Here is a 16,751-nt window from a genome sequence, read left to right as displayed (position 1 = left end):
CAATAAATAGGCCGTAGTAGCGAAGTAATTACAATTTAGCGAATTAACACTGAAGTGATAGATGTGCAGATGATGATGTGCAAGTAGAGATACTGGTGTGCAAAAGGGCAAAAAAGTAAATAAAAACAATATGTTCCACGACTTACGCTGAAGTCTGTCCCGCTCCTTGTTCGGTTGGTGTTCGTGCGGTCGACGTCACCGACCTTCTAGCCATCATTGATCCATTTTTCATTTTCCATTGGTTTTGTCTTGTCTTCCTACACACCTGGTTCCAATCCCATTCATTACATGTTGTGTATTTAACCCTCTGTTTCCCCTCATGTCCTTGTCAGAGATTGTTGTGTTGTATGTAGGTGTGTTATTTGTTCTGCTGTGCGACGGGTTTTGCACCCTATTATGTTATTTTTGTATACTTTGGTCTTCTGAGATTTTTTGAATGTTTATTAAACAGCTCCGTTTTTACCAAGTTCATTCTCCTGCGCCTGACTTCCCTGCAACCAGCACGCACCGCATTACAATATGGGGGTGAGGTAGGTAGTTGGGTGTGCTATTTACAGATGGGCTATGTACAGCTGCAATGATTGGTAAGCTGCTCAGACAGCTGATGCTTAAAGTTAGTGAGGGAGATATGTCTCCAACTTCAGTGATTTTTGCAATTCGTTCCAGTCATTGGCAGCAGAGAACTGGAAGGAAAGGCGGCCAAAGTGGGTGTTGTTATGGTGACCAGTGAGCAGAGATTAGGCAGAGCTTTACCTAGCAAAGACTTATAGATGACCTGGAGCCAGTGGGTCTGGCGACGAGAGCATACATGTCACAGTGGTGGGTGGTATTTGGGGCTTTGGTGAGAAAACGGATGGCACTGTGATAGACTGCATCCAGTTTGCCGAGTAGTGTTGGAGGCTATTTTGTAGATGACATCGCGGAAGTCGAGGATCGGTAGGATAGTCCGTTTTACGAGGGTATGTTTGGCAGTGTGAGTGAAGGAGGCTTTGTTGCAAAATAGGAAGCTGATTCTAGATTTAATTTTGGATTGGAGATGCTTAATATGAGTCTGGAAGGAGAGTTTACAGTCCAGCCAGACACCTAGATATTTGTAGTTGTCCACATATTCTAAGTCAGAACCGTCCAGAGTAGTGATGCTAGTCGGGTGGGCGGGTGCGGGCAGCAATCAGTTGAAGAGCATGCATTTAGTTTTACTAACGTTTAAGAGCAGTTGGAGGCCTCGGAAGGAGTGTTGTATGACATTGAAGCTCGTTTGGAGGTTTGTTAACACAGTGTCCAAAGAAGGGCCAGATGTATACAGAATGGTGTCGTCTGCGTAGAGGTGGATCAAGGAATCACCCGCAGCAAGAGAGACATCATTGATATGTAGCTAGCTAGCTACATAGCCGTCTTTGTATCAAAGACAATTGTGTAGTCTAGAGCGATTTTCTAGGTTAGCTAGCCAGCTATTGTCGTTCTTTTAACGTAACGTAACGTAATCAACACTGCTAGCTAGCCAGCTAGCCCCCGAATAGCAGCACTGTAGAAACTATTACACTCAACGGAACGACTTGATTAGTGTAGTGTCAACAACGCAGCCACTGCCAGCTAGCCTACAAAGTCAACAACGCAGCCACTGCCAGCTAGCCTACTCCAGCAGTACTGTATCATTTCAATCATTTTAGCCAATAAGATTCTTGCTACGTAAGCTTAACTTTCTGAACATTCGAGACGTGTAGTCCACTTGTCATTCCAATCTCCTTTGCATTAGCGTAGCCTCTTCTGTAGCCTGTCAACTATGTGTCTATCTATCCCTGTTCTCTCCTCTCTGCACAGACCATACAAACGCTCCACACCGCGTGGCCGCGGCCACCCTAATTTGGTGGTCCCAGCGCGCACGACCCACGTGGAGTTCCAGGTCTCCGGTAGCCTCTGGAACTGCCGATCTGCGGCCAACAAGGCAGAGTTCATCTCAGCCTATGCCTCCCTCCAGTCCCTCGACTTCTTGGCACTGACGGAAACATGGATCACCACAGACAACACTGCTACTCCTACTGCTCTCTCTTCGTCCGCCCACGTGTTCTCGCACACCCCGAGAGCTTCTGGTCAGCGGGGTGGTGGCACCGGGATCCTCATCTCTCCCAAGTGGTCATTCTCTCTTTCTCCCCTTACCCATCTGTCTATCGCCTCCTTTGAATTCCATGCTGTCACAGTTACCAGCCCTTTCAAGCTTAACATCCTTATCATTTATCGCCCTCCAGGTTCCTCGGAGAGTTCATCAATGAGCTTGATGCCTTGATAAGCTCCTTTCCTGAGGACGGCTCACCTCTCACAGTCCTGGGCGACTTTAACCTCCCCACGTCTACCTTTGACTCATTCCTCTCTGCCTCCTTCTTTCCACTCCTCTCCTCTTTTGACCTCACCCTCTCACCTTCCCCCTACTCACAAGGCAGGCAATACGCTCGACCTCATCTTTACTAGATGCTGTTCTTCCACTAACCTCATTGCAACTCCCCTCCAAGTCTCCGACCACTACCTTGTATCCTTTTCCCTCTCGCTCTCATCCAACACTTCCCACACTGCCCCTACTCGGATGGTATCGCGCCGTCCCAACCTTCGCTCTCTCTCCCCCGCTACTCTCTCCTCTTCCATCCTATCATCTCTTCCCTCTGCTCAAACCTTCTCCAACCTATCTCCTGATTCTGCCTCCTCAACCCTCCTCTCTTCCCTTTCTGCATCCTTTGACTCTCTATGTCCCCTATCCTCCAGGCCGGCTCGGTCCTCCCCTCCCGCTCCGTGGCTCGACGACTCATTGCGAGCTCACAGAACAGTGCTCCGGGCAGCCGAGCGGAAATGGAGGAAAACTCGCCTCCCTGCGGACCTGGCATCCTTTCACTCCCTCCTCTCTACATTTTCCTCCTCTGTCTCTGCTGCTAAAGCCACTTTCTACCACTCTAAATTCCAAGCATCTGCCTCTAACCCTAGGAAGCTCTTTGCCACCTTCTCCTCCCTCCTGAATCCTCCCCCCCCCCCCCTCCTCCCTCTCTGCAGATGACTTCGTCAACCATTTTGAAAAGAAGGTCGACGACATCCGATCTTCGTTTGCTAAGTCAAACGACACCGCTGGTTCTGCTCACACTGCCCTACCCTGTGCTCTGACCTCTTTCTCCCCTCTCTCTCCAGATGAAATCTCGCTTCTTGTGACGGCCGGCCGCCCAACAACCTGCCCGCTTGACCCTATCCCCTCCTCTCTTCTCCAGACCATTTCCGGAGACCTTCTCCCTTACCTCACCTCGCTCATCAACTCATCCCTGACCGCTGGCTACGTCCCTTCCGTCTTCAAGAGAGCGAGAGTTGCACCCCTTCTGAAAAAACCTACACTCGATCCCTCCGATGTCAACAACTACAGACCAGTATCCCTTCTTTCTTTTCTCTCCAAAACTCTTGAACGTGCCGTCCTTGGCCAGCTCTCCCGCTCTCTCTCTCAGAATGACCTTCTTGATCCAAATCAGTCAGGTTTCAAGACTAGTCATTCAACTGAGACTGCTCTTCTCTGTATCACGGAGGCGCTCCGCACTGCTAAAGCTAACTCTCTCTCCTCTGCTCTCATCCTTCTAGACCTATCGGCTGCCTTCGATACTGTGAACCATCAGATCCTCCTCTCCACCCTCTCCGAGTTGGGCATCTCCGGCGCGGCCCACGCTTGGATTGCGTCCTACCTGACAGGTCGCTCCTACCAGGTGGCGTGGCGAGAATCTGTCTCCTCGCCACGCGCTCTCACCACTGGTGTCCCCCAGGGCTCTGTTCTAGGCCCTCTCCTATTCTCGCTATACACCAAGTCACTTGGCTCTGTCATAACCTCACATGGTCTCTCCTATCATTGCTATGCAGACGACACACAATTAATCTTCTCCTTTCCCCCTTCTGATGACCAGGTGGCGAATCGCATCTCTGCATGTCTGGCAGACATATCAGTGTGGATGACGGATCACCACCTCAAGCTGAACCTCGGCAAGACGGAGCTGCTCTTCCTCCCGGGGAAGGACTGCCCGTTCCATGATCTCGCCATCACGGTTGACAACTCCATTGTGTCCTCCTCCCAGAGCGCTAAGAACCTTGGCGTGATCCTGGACAACACCCTGTCGTTCTCAACTAACATCAAGGCGGTGGCCCGTTCCTGTAGGTTCATGCTCTACAACATCCGCAGAGTACGACCCTGCCTCACACAGGAAGCGGCGCAGGTCCTAATCCAGGCACTTGTCATCTCCCGTCTGGATTACTGCAACTCGCTGTTGGCTGGGCTCCCTGCCTGTGCCATTAAACCCCTACAACTCATCCAGAACGCCGCAGCCCGTCTGGTGTTCAACCTTCCCAAGTACTCTCACGCCACCCCGCTCCTCCGCTCTCTCCACTGGCTTCCAGTTGAAGCTCGCATCCGCTACAAGACCATGGTGCTTGCCTACGGAGCTGTGAGGGGAACGGCACCGCAGTACCTCCAGGCTCTGATCAGGCCCTACACCCAAACAAGGGCACTGCGTTCATCCACCTCTGGCCTGCTCGCCTCCCTACCACTGAGGAAGTACAGTTCCCGCTCAGCCCAGTCAAAACTCTTTGCTGCTCTGGCCCCCCAATGGTGGAACAAACTCCCTCACGACGCCAGGACAGCGGAGTCAATCACCACCTTCCGGAGACACCTGAAACCCCACCTCTTTAAGGAATACCTAGGATAGGATAAAGTAATCCTTCTCACCCCCCTTAAATGATTTTGATGCACTATTGTAAAGTGGCTGTTCCACTGGATGTCATAAGGTGAATTCACCAATTTGTAAGTCGCTCTGGATAAGAGCGTCTGCCAAATGACTTAAATGTAAATGTAAATTGATATATACAGAAAAAAGAGTCGGCCTAAGAATTGAACCCTCTGGTACCTCCATAGAGACTGCCAGAGGTCCGGACAACAGGCCCTCCGATTTGACACACTGAACTCTATCTGAGAAGTAGTTGGTGAACCAGGCGAGAAACCAAGGCTGTTGAGTCTGCCGATAAGATTTCGGTGATTGACAGAGTCGAAAGTTTTGGCTAGGTCGATGAAGACGGCTGCACAGTACTGTCTTTTATCGATGGTGGTTATGATATCGTTTAGTTCCTTGAGCGTGGCTGAGGTGCACCCGTGACCAGCTCGGAAACCGGATTGTACAGCGGAGAAGGTACGGTGGGGTACAAAATGGTCGATGATCTGTTTATTAACTTGACTTTCGAAGACTTAAGAAAGGCAGGGTAGGATGTTACAGTTTGGGTCTAGAGTGTCTCCCCCTTTGGAGAGGGGGATGACCTCGGCAGCTTTCCAGTCTTTAGGAATCTTAGACGATACGAAAGAGAGGTTGAACAGACTAGTAATAGGGGTTGCAACAATGGCGGCGGATAATTTTAGAAAGAGAGGGTCCAGATTGTCTAGCCCAGCTGATTTGTACGGGTCCAGGTTTTGCAGCTCTTTCAGAACATCTGCTATCTGGATTTCGGTGAAGGAGAAGCTGGGGAGGCTTGGGCAAGTAGCTGTGCGGGGTGTGGAGCTGTTGGCTGGGGTTAGGGTTGCCAGGAGGAAAGCATGGCCAGCTGTAGAGAAATGCGTTTTGAAATTCTCGATTATCGTGGATTTATCGGTGGTGACAGTTTTTCCTAGCCTCGGTGCAGTGGGCAGCTGGGAGAAGGTGCTCTTATTCTCCATGGACTTTACAGTGTCCTATAACTTTTTGAAGTTAGCTACAGGATGCAAATTTCTTTTTGAAAAAGCTAGCTTTTGCTTTCCTAACTGACTGTGTGTATTGTTTCCGTACTTCCCTGAAAAGTTGCATATCGCAGGGACTATTTGACACTAGTGCAGTACGCCATAGGGTGTTTTTGTCTGGTCGAGGGCAGTCAGGTCTGGAGTGAACCAAGGGCTGTATCTGTTCTTAGATCTACATTTTTTGAATGCTTATTTAACTTCTTGCGTTGAGCAATCCCGGATCCGGGATTCTATTTATAGCCTCAAGCTCATTAGCATAACGCAACGTTAACTATTCATGAAAATCGCAAATGAAATGAAATAAATATATTTGCTCTCAAGCTTAGACTTTTGTTAACAACACTGTCATCTCAGATTTTCAAAATATGCTTTTCAACCATAGCTAAACAAGCATTTGTGTAAGAGTATTGATAGCTAGCATAGCTATAAGCCTAGAATTCAGCCAGCAACATGTTCACAAAAACAAGAAAATCATTCAAATAAAATCATTTACCTTTGAAGAACTTCAGATGTTTTCAATGAGGAGACTCTCAGTTAGATAGCAAATGTTCAGTTTTTCAAAAAAATATTATTTGTGTAGGACAAATCGCTCCGTTTTGTTCACGTTTGGCTATGAAAAAAACCTGTATCCAGTTATAGCCTCAAGCTCATTAGCATAACGTAACGTTAACTATTTATGAAATTCGCAAATGAAATTAAATGAATGTGCTAGCTCTCAAGCTTAGCCTTTTCTTAGCAACACTGTCATCTCAGATTTTCAAAATATGCTTTTGAACCATAGCAAAACAAGCATTTGTGTAAGAATATTGATAGCTAGCGTAGCGTTTAGCATAGCATTTAGCGGGCAACATTTGCACAAAAACCAGAAAAGGATTCAAATAAAATCATTTACCTTTGAAGAACTTCGGATGTTTTCAATGAGGAGACTCTCAGTTACATAGCAAATGCTCAGTTTTTCCTGAAAGATTCTTTGTGTAGGAGAAATCGCTCCGTTTTGTACATCACGTTTGGGTACCAAAAAAAACGAAAATTCAGTCATCAAAACGGCGAACTGTTTTCCAAATTAACTCCATAATATTGACTGAAACACGGCAAATGCTGTTTAGAATCAATCCTCAATGTGTTTTTCACATATCTCTTCATTGATATATCGTTCGTGGTAGTCTACTTTCTCCGGTGAATTGCTTGGAAAAAGACGTGCAGTTGAAGATGACGCACCAATTTCGACGGAGGACACCGGGCGGACACCTGGCAAATGTAGTCTCTTATGGTCAATCTTCCAATGATATGCCTACAAATACGTCACAATGCTGCAGACACCTTGGGGAAACGATAGATCGGGCAGGCTCATTCCTTGCGCATTCACAGCCATATAAGGAGACAATGAAAAACAGAGCCTCAAAAATCCTGCTCATTTCCTGGTTGAAGTTTCATCTTGGTTTTGCCTGTAGCATCTGTTCTGGGGCACTCACAGACAATATCTTTGCAGTTCTGGAAACGTCAGAGTGTTTTCTTTCCAAAGCTATCAATTATATGCATAGTCGAGCATCTTTTTGTGACAAAATATTGCGCTTAAAACGGGCACGTCTTTTTATCCAAAAATGAAATAGCGCCCCCATAGCATCAAGAGGTTTTAAGATGGGGGGAAATTACTTTTAAAGAACAACCAGGCATCCTCAACTGTTATAGCTATAATGGCACAGATACAAAGATGATTCCTCTGTCTTTCTCTATGGCCTGGTGTGTACACATTTGTCTGCCCTCTCATTGGCTAGAGTGGTCCCACCTGATCTCGCCTCTTTCATCTTTGAGGACATGTATTTACATTTTTTTTTTAAATGTTACTAGGCAAGTCAGTTAAGAACAAATTCTTATTTTCAATGACAGCCTAGGAACAGTGGGTTAACTGCCTGTTCAGGGGCAGAACAACAGAATTGTACCTTGTCAGCTCGGGGATTTGAACTTGCAACCTTTTGATTACTAGTCCAATGCTCTAACCACTAGGCTACCCTACAGCCTCTGGATGCTAATTTCATTATTAGAGTGGTCACTCTAATATCTTGTCAATATAATAGACATACTTGGCCTGCCCAGCATTTTTATACATGACCCTAAGCATGATGGGATGTTAATAGCTTAATTAACTCAGGAACCACACCTGTGTGGAAAGCATCTTCTTTCAATATACTTTGTATCTGTCGTTTTCTCAAGTGTTTCCATTATTTTGACAGTTGCGTGTATATCAGCTTCACCTTTTTCCATGATGACTAGGCTATATAATTGCACTACTTGAAATTGACTGAAATGGGTGCTGATGCTCATTTGGGTGCAGACCGCTACTCTGTTTTGGTGCCAGGCCCACCCAAACATGAAGTTATTGGGGTGTTTCTATTTTCACTATTGAGTTTGCAGCTTTACATCTTGTGATAAATACTGTACATACATCAGACTGTTTCCCATCTTAGTAACACTTTAGAAGGAGTTTTAAGTTTCGGCCATTTCTGTCATTATTTATTTCCTGTTATAACAGGAAATAACAGTTTTTTTTTAAATTATGTTTGAGCCACACTTCCTCATGTACACATATGAATGAGTTAAGGAAGTAATAGCTTATCTTCTGAACACAAGGACATCTTGTTTTCAGTTTTTGTTTTCTATTGTTATTGTTTTTAATACCGTTGCAAAACAAAATCAATCAGAGCAAATGCTATCAAAAGAACCACAGAGACACAAGTCAAAGGGTTACAGCTACGGTGAGTGAGAAATGAACATGCAAGCCTTGTAAAAAAAAAACAGGAAATAGCTGTTGTTTTAAGTAATATTGCTACTAGCAGGGGGGTTATTGGTGGTTGAAAAGACAATTCTTCATTTAAAAAGGCAAACTGTTGTGCATGTTTTCATCAATCTTTTGATGAATTAATTAACTAGATGCAACATATTTGATAGTGTATGATCTACTTTGGTGTATCCATCTTAAAGATGAACTGAAACACTAAAATAACATCAATTTCATGTTGATGTTATCAGCTTTTTGGATGTGAACATTTCTAAGCCTAATAATGTGTTGTTGACTGTCTATCTAAGTTGTGCTATGTTGTGTTTCCTTCCCAGGGCCTTCCAAGCTGCTGCCTGATCCGTTGTCTCCTCAGCCACGCTGTTCATCTCCCTCTGTCCCCAGCAGCAAGCTCATCTCTCCTTCACAGAAACACTGCAAGAAGGCCCTCAAACAGGTACAGTAGGCTAGTGTGCTGATGCTCCATCGTCTTCGGTCTCAATTTCACTGGTTAAAAGAGATGTAAAAGAGATGTTTTCTCAACAAGACTAACCTAATAAAGGTTAAACAAGGTACTGCTGCTGACCTGTTGCCTCCTGAGTGCCTATCAGTGTCTCAGTGATGCTCCCTGTGCTAATATAGCTCTAATTTCTGAAACGTGGCTAATAAAATACCAGTTTTGTCAAATAAATGCAGACATGACGTTCACGGTGCTTGTTAAATTTAACCGCTTCTTTGTTACAAAAACATATTGTGTAAGTTATTTGAAAAACACAATGGGGTGTGGGTGAGAGGGGAAAATAAACACCTTTTGCTGAGTTGTATTAATTTCCTCACAAACCTTCCCATTGGTCTTCCTTAGCTTGCATCTGAAATGGCAACCTATTCCCTATATAGTGCACAACTTTTTACCAGAGCCCTGCTGGTTCTGGTTAAAAGTAGCGCGCTATATTGGGTGCCATTTTGGTCGCACCATTAGCCTTTTGTGCTCTGCATAATTAGATTTCAGTTGATTGCAGATCGTAATGAGTTCCATCTGCAATGCTGTGGAATTTTCAGCTGTGTGTGTAAGAACAGTTTTATGGGTTTATTAGGCAAAAAGAAACCCTAGTCAGATGAAGATTTGGCTCCAAGGTGAGGCACACAGAGTAGACATTGGGTTTATTTTCCATCTGTAACTGTTATATACTGGGACGGCAGGTATAGTAGTCGTTAGAACGCTGGTTGCAAGATCAAATCCCTGAGCTGACAAGGTAAAAATCTGTCGATCTGCCCCTGAACGAGGCAGTTAACACACTGTTCCTAGGCCGTCATTGAAAATAAGAATTTGTTAACCTTTTCGGGCTAGAGGGCAGTATTTTCAAGTCCGGATGAAAACCATGCCCAAAGTAAACTGCCTGCTACTCAGGCCCAGAAGCTAGGATATGCATATTATTAGTAGATCTGGATAGAAAACACTCTGAAGTTTCTAAAACTGTTTGAATGATGTCTGTGAATATAACAGAACTTATTTGGCAGGCGAAAATCCGAGGACAAACCATCCAGGATTTTTTTTTTTAGGTCACTTTTCAATGGGGTTTCATTGGGAATCTAGAATTCTAAGGCAGTTGCTTGCAGTTCCTATTGATTCCACTGGATGTCAACAGTCCTTAGAAATTGGTTGATGTTTTTCCTTTCTGTAATGAAGAAGTAGCCCTGTTCAGGACGAGGGTCGAGTCAAGTGTACTGTTTGATAGAGGCGCGTGACCTGAAAAGCACGCTCCACTTTGATTTCCTCCGGTATTGAACGCAGTTTATCCCGTCTTAAATTTTATCGATTATTCACATAAAAAAATACCTAAAGTTGTTTGAAATGTTTGGACAAAGATTACAGGTCATTTATGAGATATTTGGTAGTCATGTGGCGCGAGTTGGAACCTCTGTTTTTCTGGATCAAACTCGCCAAATAAACAGACATTTTGGATATATAATGACGGAAATAATCGAACAAAAGGACCATTTGTGATATTTATGGGAAATATTGGAATGCCAACAGAAGAAGCTCGTCAAAAGTAAGGCATGAATTCTATCTTTATTTCTGAGTTTTGTGTCATGCCTGGCGGGTTGAATTATGATTGTCTGTCTTTGTTTGATGGGGTGCTGTCCTCAGATAATAGCATGGTTTGCTTTCGCCGTAAAGCCTTTTTGAAATCTGACACAGCGGCTGGATTAACACGAAGTTTATCTTTAATCCTATGTATAACACTTGAATTTTTCATCAATGTTTATGATGATTATTTCTGAAATTTGATTTTGCTCTCTGCAATTTCACCAGCTGTTATTTGAGACAATGCATTACTGAACATAACACGCCAATTTAAATTGAGGTTTTTGGACATAAAGAGGGACTTTATTGAACAAAACAAACATTTATTGTGTAACATGGAGTCCTGGGAGTGCCGCCAGATAAAGATCATCAAAAGTTAGTGATTAATTTAATCGCCTTTTCTGACTTTTGTGAGGCCTCTCCTTTGCTGGAAAATATCTGTATGGTTTTTGTGGCTCGGTGCTGTCCTAACATAATCGCATGGTGTGCTTTTGTCGTAAAGCCTTTTTGAAATCCGACATGATGGCTAGATTAACAAGAAGTTAAGCTTTCATTTGGTGTATTGCACTTGTGAATGTGTGAAATGTGAATGTGTGAAAGTATGTGTGAAATATTTCTCATATTTTTTTTTTAATTTCGTGCTCTGCCATTTCACCGGATGTTGTCGAAACGTTCTGCTTGCGGAATCCCTAGCCGGAAAAGTTTTTAACTGAATTGCCTAGTTAAATAAAGGTTAAATAAATAAAAAAATAAATACTGTAAAAATAGAAAGAATGAAGAATAGTGAATGATTTGGTCTCGTGAAAATGTAGGCTAATGCAACTTATTTCATTGTGTGATTTAAAAAAAATAATTTACCTGATAGACAGTACGACTAATTTGCGATAGTGATGATTCTAAACTCATCAAAAGAAGAAACGTCCCTCTTTCAGGACCCTGTCTTTCAAAGATAATTCATAAAAATCCAAATAACTTCACAGATCTTCATTGTAAAGGGTTTAAACACTGTTTCCCATGCTTTTTCGATGAACCATAAACAATTAATGAACATGCACCTGTGGAACGGTCATTTTGACACTAACAGTTTACAGACGGTAGGCAATTAAGGTCACAGTTATGAAAACGTAGGACACTAAAAGAGGCCTTTCTACTGACTCTGAAAAACACCAAAAGAAAGATACCCAGGGTCCCTGCTCGTCTGCATGAAGGTGCCTTAGGCATGCTGCAAGGAGGCATGAGGACTGCTGATGTGGCCAGGGAAATAAATTGCAATGTCCGTACTGTGAGACGCCTAAGACAGTGCTACATGGAGACAGGATGGACAGCTGATCGTTCTCGCAGTGGCAGACCACGTGTAACAACACCTGCACAGGATCGGTACATCCAAACATCACACCTGCGGGACAGGTACAGGATGGCAACAACAATTGCCCGAGTTACACCAGGAACGCACAATCCCTCCATCAGTGCTCAGGCTGAGAGAGGCTGGACTGAGGGCTTGTAGGCCTGTTGTAAGGCAGGTCCTCACCAGACATCACCGGCAACAACGTCGCCTATGGGCACAAACCCACCATCGCTGGACCAGAGAGGACTGGCAAAAAGTGCTCTTTACTGACGAACCGCAGCTTTGTCTCACCAGGGGTGATGGTCGGATTCGTGTTTATCGTCGAAGGAATGAGCGTTACACCGTGGCCTGTACTCTGGAGCTGGATCGATTTGGAAGTGGATGGTCTGTGGCGTCATGGTCTGGGGTGGTGTGTCACAGCATCATCGGACAGAGCTTGTTGTCATTGCAGGCAATCTCAACACTGTGCGTTACAGGGAAGACATCCTTATCCCTCATGTGGTATCCTTCCTGCTGGCTCATCCTGACATGACCCTCCAGCATGACAATGCCACCAGACATACTGCTCGTTGTTAAGTTTGCTGAAAATAAACGCAGTTGACAGTGAGAGGACGTTTATTTTTTTGTTGGGTTTTACCATACTTCACATGATATACACTACACATTTGGTTCAAAATGTTAATTATAAACTGGGTGGTTCGAGCCCTGAATGCTGATTGGCTGACAACCGTGGTATATCAGACCGTATACCACGAGTATGACAAAACATTTATTTTTACCACTCTAATTATGTTAGTAACCCGTTTATAATAGTAATAAGGCACCTTGGGGGTTTGTGGTATATGGTCAATATACCACAGCTAAGGACTGTATCCGCGTTGCGTCTTGCCTACGAACAGTCCTTAGCTGTGGTATATTGGCCATATACCACACCCACTTGGGCCTTAATGCTTAATTATGCCACATAGAGTCTAAGACAGGAGCTGACATTCATCTTGGCACTGGTAAATAATCTATAATTTTCCTTCTTCCTCTTCTCTGTCCCCCAGGCCCTGAAGCAGCAGCAGCAGAGGAACCAGCGGAGACAAGGGGGCATGCCCACAACCTCCAGCCCTAGACTACTGCTTAAGACTGACACCATTGCCACTAAGTCCGGTAGGTGACAGACTTCCACATATCCAGTACATTACGCTGTTGATATACATCCTTAGTAGAAGCCTACAGGAAACACAAACAATCACTGTCGATGATGATCAGTGGTCATCTCAAGTCTAACACTAGTCTCTACCCTTATACAAAGCAGTGTGGTTATGGCTTTCTTATCCAAGTTCTAAAAAAGGGGGGGAAACATTTTAAATGCAGTGTATCCACTTGTGTGGCTAAATTGTGTTTAAATCGAATCGTGTTCCTCTCTCTCTGTCTGACCAAGCAGACTCCTGTCCTGCTGCTGGTACCAGGAAGATGTCCCAGAGGTCCAGTCGACTCAGTGCACGTCAGTAGTAGACTCATCCAGCTCGTCTTTGTCATTTACATATAGCAGGCCAGTATACATGCCAGTCTGTTGGACTGGTCCCAGATCTATTTGTGCTGTCTTGCCAACTCCTATGGTTAATGACACGTCAAACATAGCAACAACCATAGGAGTTGTCTACAGCACAAACAGATCTGGGACCAGGCTCAGTATAGTACCAAGTCTCTGTATCCTCTCTTGTTGTTTTGTATGATTTTACTCTTCTCTTGTGTTGTTGTCTCCAGGGCAACTGAAGCGTACCAAGTGTGCAGAGATAGACGTTGAAACACCAGACTCTATCCTGGTTAACACCAATCTGCGTGCCCTGATCAACAAACACACCTTCTCTGTTCTGCCCACAGAGTGCCAAGAGAGGCTACTGACGCTACTGCCTGAGGTCGACCAACAGGTGGGGCCATACTAGATATCATCAGGTCTCTAGCGACAGAGAGGTTTAAAACCAAGAGACTCAACATGCGATTAATTCCTGTAATCGTCCACCTATATAATTCCTGTTTTCTTTATTCGGATTCCGTTGTAAAATGTTTAGTCTGTTGCGAAACATTTTGCAATGGAAACCGTTTACTCCAAATGGAAAATGTTTTGCAAAGAAAACTAAAGTTTACGGTGGACACTTTCAGGTAGGTTCCTCCCCGTTTCGTTCCGTTTGCTCTGTTTGGTTCCTGGGGTAAACGGTAAATGATTTCTGTTGCAAAGCGTTTTGCAACAGACAAAACATTTTGTAACAGGATCCGACTAATGAATACACCCCAGGTATTTGCAGGACATAATCGCATGGTGAATCTCTCTTTATGTACTGGTGATGGTGATTATAGTGATGATGATTATAGTGATAATGATGATAGTGATGATGTTGATGATGATGATTAGTGATAATGATAGTGATGATGATGATTAGTGATGATGATGATTATAGTGATAATGATGTTGATTAGTGATAATGATGATTGAGATGATGATAGTGATAATGATGGTGATGATGATAGTGATAATGATGTTGATTAGTGATAATGATGATTGAGATGATGATGATAGTGATAATGATGGTGATGATGATAGTGACAATGATGTTGATAAGTGATAATGATGATTAGTTATGATGATGATTATAGTGATAATGATGTTGATGATGATTATAGTGATAATGATGTTGATGAGTGATGATGATGATGATAGTGATAATGATGGTGATTAGTGATAATGATGATTGTGATGATGATAGTGATAATGATGGTGATGATGATTAGTGATAATGATGTTGATGAGTGATGATGATGAAGATAGTGATAATGATGGTGATGATGATTAGTGATAATGATGGTGATAATGATGGTGATGATGATTAGTGATAATGATGATTGTGATGATGATGATAGTGATAATGATGATTAAAATAGTGATGATGATGTACATAATGCGTCTCTGTCTGTATCTCTAGGCCTGTATGGATGGTCTGTTGAAGGTAACCAGTTCTGCCTTAAACAATGAGTTTTTCACATCAGCAGCTCAGTCCTGGAAGGAACGACTGGCGGAAGGTCAGTGCTTCTAACCTGATCCGAGATCTGTCTGTGCTCTCTTGCTTGATGGTCTTTGGCTTGACCATTGGCAAGAGCGCACAAACAGATATTGGACCAGGTGATTGTGTTTCTGCTTCAAAATAGAACATGGATAAAATGTGTTAATACTCAACTTTTAACGTTTTCATTAAAATTGCTATTTTTCATATTTCTAGTAACTTTTTTGAAATGTCTCGTAAACCTTTTTATATTTTCCAAACCACCCAGGTGAGTTCACTCCTGAGTTGCAGCTGAGAATGCGTCAGGAGATTGAGAAGGGGAAGAAGGTGGAGCATTGGAAGGAGAGCTTCTTTGAGAACTACTATGGTGAAAAGTAAGTCTTTTTTTTCAGGGCTGGAATCTTTAAAATATAAAGCAATTATTGTTAAATCAAGCTTTATTCCTCAGAGACCAAACTTGCTACTTGTAATTTATATACTTTAAATATTCTCGAGTTATCCTTTCTTTATGCAGTTGGCTGATCTCTCGCTCTCTATGTCTCCCTCCCTCTCTTTCTATCCAGCTCTGGACTCAGCTTAGAGGAATCCAAAGAGCTGCTTGAGTCTGGTCTCAGTTTGGAGCTCTCAGCCACCAAAGCCCAGTCGTCTCCTTCATCACAGCCACGTCCTGCTGGCCAAGTACTGCAAGACGCCAAGATCCCATCGAACAGCTGCCATACTCGCTCTTCAGAGAGGAGGCTCCGATCATCATCACTGCCCATAAACCCGACATGTAAACCCATAGAACATACCAAGTCAAGGCCAGAGCCTGTTCAAGAGGAAACAGTAGCAGTCCCACCCGTTGTACTACCGGTGCTGCCAGCAAAGATCGTTCAGAAGACACTGGAGGTTGAGTACCCCAGACACAGGACTCGTAGTAGAGGTTTATCCCTACCTATAGTGGCAGTGGAGGCAGCTCTTGTGCGGAGACATGATGTGGTGGATTCAACCTCAACGGTTACTCCACTTGGAGAGAAGCAGAAGGAGGAAGATGAGGAGCAGGATTTGAAAGAAGCCCAGCCAGACACCCCCCAGTACCCTGAGATCCCCCCGTCCCCTGAGATCCCCCCGTCCCCTGAGATCCCCCCGTCCCCTGAGATCCCCCCATCCCCTGAGATCCCCCCGTCCCCTGAGATGCCCCCGTCCCCTGAGATGCCCCCGTCCCCTGAGATGCCCCCGTCCCCTGAGATCCCCCCGTACCCTGAGATCCCCCCGTCCCCTGAGATCCCCCCGTCCCCTGAGATCCCCCGTCCCCTGAGATCCCCCGTACCCTGAGATCCCCCCATACCCTGAGATCCCACCATCCCCTGCCCAGGAGACTCATCCAGAGGTCTGCCCCCAGATTAAGCTCAGTTCATCACTGCCCATCGACCTTCCAGAGCCTCTGGGCGTAGACAAGCATAGTGGGGAGAGGAGGGAAGATGTTGACGTTACACCAGAGAGAGGAGCCTCAGCCCCTGTGTCAGTCACCTCTGTATCCGCCCCTGTATCCACCCCTGGAACCACACCTGTACCCACCACCCCATCCCCGGAGCCGTTGAAAAGGAAGTCCTCGTCCAGTGAACAGGAAGTAGAGCTGACTCCAGAGAAGAGGGCCCGCATCACTCCACCAGCAGTATCTGTGGTAACCTCTCCAGCAGCCACAGTAACAACAGCACAGAGAGTGCCTCCGCTTCAGGTAACAATTTAATATT

General features: G+C 44.7%; 1 protein-coding gene across 1 annotated transcript in view; it reads left to right on the top strand.

The window, feature by feature from the left end:
• asxl2 (ASXL transcriptional regulator 2) overlaps nucleotides 1-16,751 on the top strand; it is a 30,478-nt gene that overhangs the window by 8,607 nt on the left and 5,120 nt on the right. The window contains 8 exon segments of the mRNA XM_064953307.1: nucleotides 8,879-8,997; nucleotides 13,021-13,126; nucleotides 13,404-13,463; nucleotides 13,727-13,890; nucleotides 14,941-15,037; nucleotides 15,287-15,392; nucleotides 15,582-16,091; nucleotides 16,300-16,735. Coding sequence (XP_064809379.1) covers nucleotides 8,879-8,997; nucleotides 13,021-13,126; nucleotides 13,404-13,463; nucleotides 13,727-13,890; nucleotides 14,941-15,037; nucleotides 15,287-15,392; nucleotides 15,582-16,091; nucleotides 16,300-16,735 — 1,598 coding nt within the window.

The sequence above is a fragment of the Oncorhynchus masou genome, chromosome 32 (genome assembly GCF_036934945.1).
Source record: "Oncorhynchus masou masou isolate Uvic2021 chromosome 32, UVic_Omas_1.1, whole genome shotgun sequence".
Taxonomy (NCBI): domain Eukaryota; kingdom Metazoa; phylum Chordata; class Actinopteri; order Salmoniformes; family Salmonidae; genus Oncorhynchus; species Oncorhynchus masou.
The sequence above is the reverse complement of the archived record's forward strand: the minus strand, read 5'-3'. Positions and strand labels throughout refer to the sequence as shown.